Source organism: Otolemur garnettii, unplaced genomic scaffold, assembly GCF_000181295.1.
Source record: "Otolemur garnettii isolate 467f Iridium unplaced genomic scaffold, OtoGar3 scaffold00033, whole genome shotgun sequence".
Taxonomy (NCBI): domain Eukaryota; kingdom Metazoa; phylum Chordata; class Mammalia; order Primates; family Galagidae; genus Otolemur; species Otolemur garnettii.
This window is the reverse complement of record NW_003852428.1, coordinates 11,539,999-11,552,010: the sequence shown is the minus strand read 5'-3', so window position 1 is coordinate 11,552,010 and position 12,012 is coordinate 11,539,999. Positions and strand designations below refer to the sequence as shown.

The window sequence follows — 12,012 nt, the reverse complement described above, 5'->3', positions numbered from 1 at the left end:
TGTGATGATCAACTTGCATGAGAATCTTTTATTTCTGAACCATATTAACAGTTTTCCTCAGTTGTTCACAAACTCTGCCGAATGTTCTTTCACAGATGCTTCTCTTTGGTTAACCTTCCAATTATTCATAATCAGACATTTAAATCCCAGTAGATTACAGTCTTTAAAGTTTTCTCTCCTGGGACATTTAAGTCGCACACGGAGCCAGCCCTGTTCCCTGGTCTCTTTGCCTTCTTCCTGGCTCCAGGCGTGGAAGGCTGCCCTTAGCACTGTGTGCATCAGGTCTGGGAACAGGGAGCAAGAGGCCGCCTTTATCCTCCATTCATCTCCCTGCCCGCTACCCTTAAGTAACGTTAAAAACGTGCCCTCCAGTTAAAACATTTTATATAGAAAGAGGGTTGTCGATTTTAATTTCCTTTCCCAGTGTGAGCTTTGATTTTCTGTTTTCAAAAAAGGATATACAGTGAGGAATGTTGGGTTCTCCTCCCATCATGATCTCACCTATGATCCCATTGACAATTATTTTAATCATTTACAGGGAATTATGCTTGTGTAATAGGAGGTCAATGTTTTCCATGAGGAAATTAGAAAACTGTTAGTGAGGCCTAGAATGTGTAATAAAGAAGAAGAAATAAACCACCTCCTCTGAGGCAGAGTACAAAAAAAAAAAAAAACCCTAGGGAAAGTGATGCTGTGGCGTTTAAGAGTTGCTGTTGAGCACTAACTCATGGTGGCAGGGGACGACTCCTCAAAGTCGTGATGGCATTGGGTAAACCCACCCTAAGTGACTGGCAGCTGCTGACCTGGGCACATCTCTTGTTGTATCTGTGTGTACCTCAGTTCCTTGTTTATAGACTGAGGATGAGGGGTTCTTACCATAGGGCCCTTGTGGGAGTGAGAGATTATGCAGAGCGATGTAGCCTGGCATGGGGGAGGGTGGCAGTTGCTGTTCCTGAGTCCAGCAGATGAGGCAGGAAGTCATGGGGATGGGCTCAGCGTCCTGCTGACAGTTTGCTAGCCAGTGCACATCAGAGTCTTTGCCAGCCAGAGCAACCTCCAAGATGTTTTGGTTTAAGGGCAGGTGTGTTTGCTTAGCTGGCCAGGGCTGCTCAAAAGGTCTCAGGACTAGAGAATGATCTAGTATTAGAATAGTCAGAGATCTGGAATAACATACATGCTATAAGTTCAAAATGGTTTTGATGGAAAAAAAAGTTTTTAAAATAGAATCATTTGAGGCTGAGTGCAGTGGCTCACTCCTACAATCCCAGGAGGCTGAGGCAGGAGGATCACTTGAGCCCAGGAGTTTGAAGTTGCTATGATCTCTGACTTCACGGCAACAGAGTGAGATTCCATCTCAAAAACAGTAATAGTAAAATAACATAGAGTCTTTTGTTTGGTGGCAAATTAGTAGGATGTGGTTGCTTTTCTCCTAAAATGTTATTTTGAAACTGGGGAACTTGAGGGATGCAGGACTAGAGTGTGGGCAGGGCAGGGCCTGGAAAGGACCTTTCTCATCCTGAGTGACTCTGACCCCTTGTTAAGGCTTCCAGCATTGAGAACAAGCAGGACTGGATAAAGCACATCCGCGAGGTGATACAGGAAAGGACGATCCACCTGAAGGGAGCCCTGAAGGAGCCCATCCACATCCCCAAGACAGCGCCCGCAGCACGGCAGAAGGGAAGGAGGTGAGCTCGGGTCTCTGCGCCAGTTTGTTTACTTGGTGGGGGGGCAAGGAGTGTTAGCCTTCCACTTGTCAAAAATCATTTTCCTTAAGCATTTTGAGGAATAAGTTTTTAAAACTACCACTTAATATATAATAGTGTTCTTAGTGAAGAAACTGCTTTGCCGAGACAAGTGCCTCCATTGGCTTAAAGGGAGAGCTATGTATACATCCTTCATAGTGTCCCTTCCCACCTGAGTGCTGCTCAGCGCACAGTGTGAGTCACACTGTGACGGGTGCAAGTTGTACACCATCTAGACATTGTTGTTTTCTCCTTTCTAAGATACAGAATCCTGTCAGCTGTATCTTATTATGGTGAGAATTCAATGGAGTGATGTACTTTAGATGCGTAGTATAGTGCCTGGCAAAAAGCCTGTGCCCAGTACAGAGGGATTCATCACTGTGAGCTTGTGATGGGAGCAGGCTGTCATGAAGACTGATAGGCTGCTTATTAAACCCATCGGTGATTTCTCCGGGGACTGGTGGATGATCTCCCATCCAACAATGTCAGTAATTAAAAGTTTATTTATACGCCAGGGATGGAGAGGATCTGGACAGCCAGGGCGATGGCAGCAGCCAGCCAGATACCATCTCCATCGCCTCCCGGACGTCTCAGAACACACTGGACAGTGATAAGGTAAGCTGCTCCAGCACTTTCTGCGGGCAGGTGGAGGTAGCCAGTCTGTGGTCACAGCATACCTTTCTCTCTGTAACTGACAGTTTGTCATCAACATTTTCTTTGCTATGTGCCAAGAGCAATGCCAGGACTCCATGACAGGGGCAGAGACTTTGGGGACCCAAGATTGAAAGACTTGAACCCTAGGATCAAGAGAAATCACTCACTCTTCATAGAGCAGTTATAGGATGTTTGAAGGCAGTGTGCTGGAGCTTTTTAATTTTATTCTTAAGCAGAAGAACCCATCATGATAGAATTCTGCACAGAATACCAGCATACACGGTAATTTAGGCTCTTTTAGAGGAAGAGCCCTATTTCAGCGATTCAAAGATACACAGGATGGAGGTACTGTTCTTTGTTATTTTTGGTACATGGAATGCTTGGTCACCACACAAACAGAGATCAGGAAGCCTTTGGGGGGAGAGAAGAACCCGTGGGCCAATACCGTTGTTTGGCCCAAGACATTGTCCAAACATACTTTCCATAAGGAGTTTTACCAATGAGTTTAAAGCAAACAAGTGTGAGTTTCAGGAGGCCATTCAGTGCCTGAGAAGTGGTCACCATGGCATAGCTCTGTACAGCCCCTGTGGGGTATTGGGGTCAGTGAGGCTGGTGGGTAGTTTGCATCTAGCTGGCCCATAGGAGGTGGGCACCAGGAAGAAGTTGTACAAGGTAAATATCTGAATAGAGCATGATGAAGAATTGGGGGTGTGGAAATGGAGGACTAGAAACTGTGTCAAGGGTAACCAAGCCCTGCTTCTGGTGTGAACAAGTTAAACTCATTTTCTGAATGGATGCCGAGGCAGCGTAAAATTGTAAGACTGGACTACAAAGTATAAAATTGAGGCTGCTGTGATGGAAGCAGGGGTGGCCATGCCTTCTCAGAACCGTGGGGGCAGCAGAACACAGCTATAAAAGTGAGCACTGGGAGGACAGGCCTGATTTTTATCCAAAACGTTTATATAGGTACATACCTTCTTTAAAAATGGTCATTAGCATATCCTGTGATTTCATCTTGGTGGGATCCAAAAAGACCACTAAATAAATTGACAATAGAATTTAAAATCCTGGGTTTACCTGCAAAACCTCCTCTGTCAAAGCCAGTGGGGAACATTTATCTGAATGATGTCATTGGTCCTACTGAGGGAGGTGAGCATTTGTTCTTTGCCACATGTAGAATGCAGGAGCAAATTCTTTAAAAAAAAAAAAATTGACAGTAAATAGGGGTTTTGTTGTATCACCATCAGTTTAGAATTCCTAAGTTTCTTACTCTCTGATGCAGCCTGGACTTTGTTCCATGAGACCGAGTCCTGAATATGGGACGCAGGAGTCTGTGTTTTGTCCACCGTCGTTTTCACGGCCCAGCACTCGTGGGAAGGAACGAGGCCCTTACCTCACAGGCATTGGGAAAAGATTGTAGGCAAAGGACACAGTCCCTTATTTAGAGGGGTATTTCAATGGCATGTTTCACAGTCCCAGATTTTGGTCTTCTCTCACTTCATTTTGCAGAAGAATTCATGGTATTTAATGATGTAGTTTCCAGGATGAAAGTAAGTAGATTTTAAATGTGACTCTTCTACTATGATTTCATTTTCAAAATCCTTTTAGTTTGAGTAAGTAGCTTTTTTTTTTCATTCTACTTTTCGAGTTCACTAAATAAGTCCCAGGACTTAGACGGCTTAGAATAACAGGACTAGAGAGTAAAAAGAATGTCTCATTTTATTTTGTTCATGGCCTTCTATATTCACATCAGCAAATATTTCTTGCCAGTAGTAAGAAGAAATAAGATAAATGACATGTCATCCAAAATTCACATTCTTACAAGATGAACTGTCGAGGATTTGCTCTGGCGCTTCCTAGAAAAAGAGTTCAAAAGTTTATAAAAATAAAATGTTTGAAGGAAATTAAGAGAAGAGATAAATGTAAAAGTGACACATTGGAAGGTTCATTAACATGTTTTTAGAGATTAGTCCAAGAAGCAAAGGTGGCTTATTTCTCCAGGTAGTTTACAGGTAAATACATAACACTGGGGGTCTGGAAATGCTCCCTCTACCAGGCAGAGGCCTGAGACAGAGGTGCCCCGGTGCCACACCCCCTTCCTGAGAATTCCTGTGCTGTGCTAGTACACCCCCTGTCTCTGACCCCCAGCCCTGGTCCCCTGAGGTGTGTGGCTGACTGGAATTTGCCGGAAACTTCCACGGAAATGCGCCTCCATCCCAGAGTTGGGAATAGTCAGGCTGGCACCATGGAGATCTGCTATAGCGTAATAGGGCTCATGTGAACTTGGAATACAGCAGATCACATTTGTACACGGTGGGACGAAGAACCAGGCAGTAACAGAAAAGCGCAGGTTTACAGAAATGGGTAATTTTACCCCATGAGTCTATTGGGATATGAGAATTTTAGAACTACCTATTAGATATTTTACATGTGAAGATAATTCACCAATTTCTACTTACCTCATCTAATGTGTAGACTTCATTCCTGAGCTCAGAAATCCCCAAAGGGTGGCTTCTGCCAGCTCAGCCCCTGCCTCCTCCCGCCCAGGCATCCGGGAGGCTCTCTCTGCTGCTGCAGGGCACAGGCCCTGACTCTCAGGGCTCAGAGCCTCCTGGGAGGAACAGCATGGCAGGCTCACTTTGTTAAGTGGGCGCGGCATGTTTCCTGTGATACCCCTCGCTGAGACCACGGCCCTAAATAGGCTCTAAAGTGCACAAGAGGGATGCAGTGTCTTCCTGCAAGGAGGTTGTGGTCGTCTTCAGTTCTTGGAAGCTGCTTTGGGGATTAGAATAAACAGCGTGAGGGCGAAGATAACCCAGAATTTAGAGTTTAGAGAGGACATTCCCATTAGGCCTTATGAGAAGGGGGGGATGTTAGCTGCCACCTGTATGTGTGTGTGTCCTGCTTTTGAAAGTTTCTTTTAGCCATCTCCTGTTTTATGCTGCTGTAGTAAAACATTTCAAGGTCAATATTAGAATACATTTGAAAATTAGGGACTCCATTCTTTCCTGAGTCAGTTTGTAAAATGCCCTATTCCTCTAAATTAATCTTAACCAGCAATTCACCCACCCGCCCATCTCCTGTGACAGTAACTTCGTCGGTCTCAAAAGTTCTTTCCGCCCTGCATATTTCAAGATTAACCAACCTCTGATAACAAAGGCAGATGGACCTGGAGAGGGAAGTTACTTAATGATGTTCTGCCTGTTTGACTTAATTTATGATGTCTGTTGTGAGTTGTTATCGTGGAATTTGGTTCCATTTCAGAAACTGGGTGGGGGGATGTTTTTGACTCAGTCTCTTGGAGAATTCTTTAGGAAAAAGTTATCTACGCAGACTGTTAGTAATTCTCAGATGAGGCACAAAAGGTTTAGGGAAAGAGTCTAAAAAAGAGGGCTCCTGAGATGCCCTCTTTCCAGGGGGCATTGTCAACAGAGCTGGGTTAGCCTGGTCAGAGATACTGGCACAGGCTCCAGGAGCACACTTCCTGCTTTGAAAACACTGGTTTTAAAATGAGCCATCCCTTTGTTCCAGAAAAGAGTTTAGGACCAATTCTTGCTGATACTCATGCTTTTTAGGCTGATAAACTCATTTTAGGAAAATAACGATTCAGGTTCCAAAGAAATCAAATGCTTTCCAGATTCTTATCTCATTTGTTCGGAGCGCATCTCCCTGAGGTGGGGAGGCGAGGGCTGGGCCAGGCCTGGAGCACTGCAGAGACCCAGAGGCCGCCCAGCAGCAGAGAGCAAAAGCCAGAAACTGAATGTGGATTTGATCATCTTTCATTTTCTAGACATTATTATTTCATACGAGACCTGAATTTGGAACTCTTCTAACATACTAAGCAAGCATCTTTAAAAAACTTAAAAAACTTTTCCCTCTTTCTGCTTTATTAATCTTTTATTTATATCACTTAACTAAAATTTATATTATGAGGAAAATAGAAAATGTGGAAATCAAACACCATAATGTATGTAGAACAAAGCATGTAGAAGCTGAGATGGAGACATCGCCAAGGCTGACAAGGTACCCCTGGAAAGCTGGCCGAGCCACCAGGGCCCAAGCTGTGAGCTGTTTCTTGGACCTAAGGCACTATGGCTCTTGTTTCTAATGAGTGAGAAATTCACTAGAGACTGATACTTTGCATGAACCCCGACGTAAGCTTATAACACGAAGGCATGAATCCACACATTTGAAGAAGTAAGTAGTTTCAGTTACTCTTAGTGAAGCTATTGCTCTGTGCTGGGGACATGGAGCTCTATGTGATTTTAAAAAGTCAGTCAGCTTTTCCTGTCCAGTGACATTCTACACTCTGAGAACTTGGCTAGACTTATGTAATTGCAGAGTTGAGGATGTATGTCAAATAGTTAATGCCAGTACATTTTAAAATACAGCCTAAGTCAGGGTCTTGAGAAAGGAAACATATCTACTTAAAATGCTTGCATTCAGGCTGCCAAGGTGGTCCTGGTTCCTGCCTTCCGCCTCTCTTGCTGCGTGTAAGGGCAGGCTGGCACCCTGCACTGTGCCCTGAGCCAGAGATGCTCGGAGAGGAGGCCTCCACCCTGGCCTGTCCACGCCTCTGAGTTCCCTAGCATTTCATGTGGGTCTGCAGCCCTGTGAGCACAAACTTGAGTCATTTGATTCAGAAGTCTTTGTGTAACTGGTGCCTATTGTAATCTCCTCAGATGGAGCTCTCTGGACCACACTTAGTCCTGCTCTGCTCAGAGCAGATGGTTACAGACAAGAATGTGCTCACCTGTGTGAATCCGCCTCTCTGCTTAGGCACCAGGTGGTCTTGGGCATGTCGCTTAAGCTCTTTGTGCCTCAGTTTCCTCATCTGTAAATGGGGATGATGCTGCAAGTACTTCATAGAGCTGAGAGTGTTGAAAGCATATAATGTGTTGAGAACAGTGCCTACTATGTTCTGACTCTGAATAAATATTAGCTATTTCTTTGTCTTCATTATAAAAATAGCTTCCCCTTCCCTCACTCCTGGGCTGTTGGCCTCCATCGCTGCTTTTGGAGATCACAGTCTGTGTGGCCTCACTTCCCTCTCCCTGGGCACTCGGTGACAGTGGATTTAGAGGCTAATTGTGCTTGTTAGGAACTGGAAGCCATCCTAAGAATGAACTGCTCTGCCTTAGTGCCTGGCTTTATGCGTTTTGCAGTTTGCGGAGTTGAATGGGACAGTTACTGCAGAAGATAGAGACTTGCTTAAAGCATTTTTCCAGCTATTCATCTTTCATCTCACTGAATTAGTTGCACTGTGTCCAGAAGTATATACAGCGACTTCGTAATGTTCACAGGGTATGTTCCCCTCATTCTCAGATATGTTCTGATCACCTACTGTGCGCCGTCCAGTGACAGGTGTTTAGGGCACAGGATGAGTGAAGGAGGCAAATCCCTGCTCTCAGGGTGAGCTCTGAGTGATGGATGATGTGGATGTTTGCCTCCTTCTTTTACTCATCTTTGTTTTCTGTTTTTCTACATGACTGTGGCTTTTTGTAGTATCGTTTTAGATGAGTTTTTTAAGTGCTCTCATAAAGCCACAAAATGACTGTACTCTGGATAACTTTAGTTACCCCGTCAGAAAAACAAAATCTCCCGGGCTGAAGTACAAAGCCTTAGTTCTAAGAAAAGGCAGATTATTTTAAAAATAAATGAAGAAATAAAGTTTGGTTAGAAATGTATCAGATTTAAGAGTGTTTATAAAAATAGTGGCGTGCTGAAGAGCTTTTTAATGTAAGTTTTATGTGACTTGCTCAGAGTTGGTCTTAAATGTTGATGAAGTTTTGATTCAGACTGGAAGCAGGTGGTGTATTCTGTTGCCTTTCTTGCCTGGGAGTAACTCAGCTGGTTAACGTTGGCTAGTTAATGTTAGCTGATTGGTATGTCAGTTCTCCAAATAGGCGCCCTTCCATTCAAGACAAAAAGACATTTCAGATAAAGTTTTTTGAATAAAAGATTGCTCTGGTCACTCAGGAAATGCAACAAACAGGTTTTCTTGGGTGCCACCCACACAGCCACATGGCATGTTCTGGCAGGTCTCCTGCAATGGCGAAGGTGAGGGGTAGGCTGGCTTGTTGGCCTCTGCGAGACCTGGAAGCCTGGTCCCCAGGAGCCGCCCTGTCTCTGATTTGCCTAGGCTTTTTAGTTGTTACCTTTTAAATTCAGCCTTTTCACATCTAATATTCCATTCTAATTTATATACATAACACATCAAAGGAAGCCTTCAAAGATTTATTTTCACGTCGGAAGACCAGTAGTGTGGTCACTTGAGCAAAGAGTAGCGGAACAACACCCTGGGTTCTAGACTCACTAATTCTTTCTAGGTCCAGTATGGTAAACTAGTGGGTTTGAAAAAGGGGTTTCTCATAAATTTTGTGTGTGTGTGTGTGTGTGTGTGTGTTAGAAAACACATAACATAAAAATTACCGGCATACCGTATCATTTCTGGGTGCTCACAGATTTCTTTTTGTACCCCTGGTGTGTAAGAGCCCATCTCAGAGATCCTCCTATGAACCCCGAGCAGCAGATTGAAGCAAACGCTTCTCTTTGAAGAGAGCCCGGTGCAGACTGGGGCTGGAAGGAGTGCAGAGGCCCAGCACCATGCTGACCGCCCCAGCCTCTGCAAAGCTGCCCCCAGAGAAGCTGGGGTGGGCAACAGCCTAGGGTATAATAGCATTTATTTGAGAGATTGCTCTGCTGCCTGAGGGTGCCTCTTTTTGTAACCATTGCCCAAAACAGAGCTATACTCGCTAATCCCCTGGAGCCAAGTAATCATCTTTTTGCCTGCTCTGTGTGAAACCTTCAGAACCGCAAGGCCCTTTTGTGAGGTTTCCGAATGACTGGTGCTGTGGGATGTGACTGTGCAGGGCGTTGATACACTCTGTTCTTTAAGGGAAAATGACTTTTATTAGACCATGATCCTTTTTCCTTTTGAATTGCTCTCAGAAAATTGGCCAGGTACTCACCTGCAATTGGTCTTCACCACATGAGACTTGGGTCCTTGAAGCAAAACAGTTTCACTGCCGCTGATGTCATCCACACCAGTCACAGAGAGCCCCTCTGCCTCTTCCTCGGCCAGACTTGGCCCAGAAGTCATCTCATGACCTGGGAGTGCATGCAGGGTTGGGTGTCCTCCGCCAGAAACTCTGTGTGCTTGTCACATAAAGCTGCCTTGTTATGGGACAGCAGGGTGGGTGCACTGTGACCACATGGCGGGGAAGAACTCCCCAGCCAGGCCTCTGTTTCAGTTACATCTTGAAGTGGGGTTAGGCCAGGCAGTGTTAGGACGTAGTTTCTCTGGAAAAATAAAAAGTAAAATTACTTTCTTTGTGGTATTTGTCAAAGGTTAAATGGTCATGACCAGAGATGAGTATTTCATAATTCTGGGTGAAGCACACCAAGTTGTTTATTTTTAGTGATTCCAGAGAGAATTCAGGAAAGGAATCCTGATTTGATTTTGCTAATTTGTCCACATGTCTGATCACAAGAGCGCCGCTGGTGGCCCTCTAGCAAGGGCTATGGCGTGGCCTTCGGAGGAGGGACATCAGTTGTGTCCCCTGCGTGTGGTCTAGTAAGGGCCATTTTATTGTCATGCTTACTAGTCACCATGTTAATTTTTTTATTTAGATAATTTTGTTTCATCCTTTGGTAGATGATTTTTTAAAGGCAAAAAGCAGAAAGTTGTTTTAAAATCTGTCTTCTGATATCCATTTCACAAGATGGAAACTGAGATTTTTATAAATTGCATAAACTAAGTGGATGTAGTGGGGACCCTGTGATAGAAATTCATAAAATAATACAAAAGAAAAAAAAACGGAAACTTTCACAATATGGTTGGAAAAGAAAAGTGAATTTTTAAACTAGATGAATGACGTGGTATCTCAGCATAGTAATGGATCTGGGTCATTGGAAGCAAGACATCCATCATATTTAATAGTATATGATGTAGCATCTGAACTTTTCAACTTAGGGATTTAATTCTTCTTAAAGGCAGTAGAGATTTGCGTAGTACAAGTTCTTTATACATAAAAAATTTTGTTCAATTAGAAAGCCTGGTTTTAAAGAGAGTTTTTTTTTTTCTTTTTTGTAGCAAGAAGTTTAACATATTCAAATGTGAACATTGAGACAGAAATCCACGGGACATCTTTTCTCTGGGCTAGAGACAACCACTCTGTTAGTGGTGTTGTTCCTGTCTGTTCTCATGGGCAAAGCCAGTGGAGTGATGGGGAGATCTGAAGATTTGTTTAATGATAATTTTAGCACTGTTTGAAATATCGTTCTGGTACTGGATTTTCTTAACAAGTTATCCGAAGCCTTTAAAAAAGAATTTTAACTTAGTATGTGAGTCTTTGGCAGAACAGTCTTGATTTTTATTTCTTATGGTCTGTCAAGTATACAGATGTTTCCAATAGTTTTTGATTACTCTGTAAGGGGCTAAAAAAAAATCAGTGCCAGAAATAAAGTCCAGCTTAATTCTTCTTCCTGGGCAGCCCCTCTCTCCCCTTCCCACCCTTCCCCCACCTGCAGAATGCAGCCATGGCTTTGAGGAGTCTGGAAAACTAATAAGATCTGCAGAGTGAGGAGGCAGGGGCGGGGGAGATAGTGTAGTTCCCAGGGTCCAGCAGTGGGGGCCACTGGAGGAGTGTCAGGGAGACATGGGGGTTCCTGAGGGGGAATGTTCTCACAGTGCAGGAGCTGGGTAAAGAAGCGTGCAGCTGACACCCTGGAAGAGCTGGGGCAGGCCAGGCCCTGGGGGCTGCAGGGAGCTGGACCCTGCCAGGTTTGTCAACTGGCTCCATTCCCTACCTCCCCAAACACAAAGCATCCCCTTTTTTGTTACAGAGATTAACCACTTCCACCAGTGCTGTTCTAGGAGGAAAGCTCTTTTCCAGGCTAGGCCTCTACCTTCACCTTTTAACGTTGGCATTTTTGTTCACAGAGACATGTGTAAAATTTGGCATGGTTCTTCTGCAGAGAAGTTTGTAAAATTTAGGAGGGTATTAAACATTTATGAAAATTTTCATTGTGTCCTGGCAAAGATGATTCGCTTTGTTGTTGAGTTTTGCATTTGTTTAATAGACATGTGTTTCTTATCCTAAATACCTAACTTTCTCCTAAAAGATGGGCTCTTAGGACAGGAGGGCAGTCAGCAACACAGACAGTCCTCAGCACAGAAAGTCAGCCCCAGAACGTGGCCTGGAGTGGGAGCCATTGGAGGGTGTGAGTGAACTTATGCCCAGAGCACTCTTCAGAAAGAGGATATGTCCCCTGTGAGGCTGACCCATTCCTTCCTGTCCTCCTAGTACTGCTGTAGCCCCACGTGCACTGCTGCAGTCCCGCGTGCCCTGCTGCAGCCCCGTATGCACTGCTGTAGCCCCATGTGCCCTGCTGCAGCCCGCGTGCCCTGCTGCAGCCCCACGTGCACTGCTGCAGCCCCGCATGTACTACTATAGCCCCATGTGTAGTACTTCAGCCCCGCGTGTACTACTGTAGCACCATGTGTACTACTTCAGCCCCACGTGTACTACTGTAGCCCCATGTGTACTTCAGCCCCACATGTACTACTATAGCCCCATGTGTACTACTTCAACCTCACGTGTACTACTGTAGC

General features: G+C 44.6%; 1 protein-coding gene across 1 annotated transcript in view; it reads left to right on the top strand.

Moving 5' to 3' along the window:
• Window positions 1-12,012, top strand: part of TRIO (trio Rho guanine nucleotide exchange factor) — a 235,899-nt gene that overhangs the window by 132,624 nt on the left and 91,263 nt on the right. The window contains exons 31-32 of the mRNA XM_003789545.3: window positions 1,543-1,685; window positions 2,258-2,357. Of these exons, the coding sequence (XP_003789593.1) occupies window positions 1,543-1,685; window positions 2,258-2,357 (243 nt within the window). The remainder of the gene's footprint in view (window positions 1-1,542; window positions 1,686-2,257; window positions 2,358-12,012) is intronic.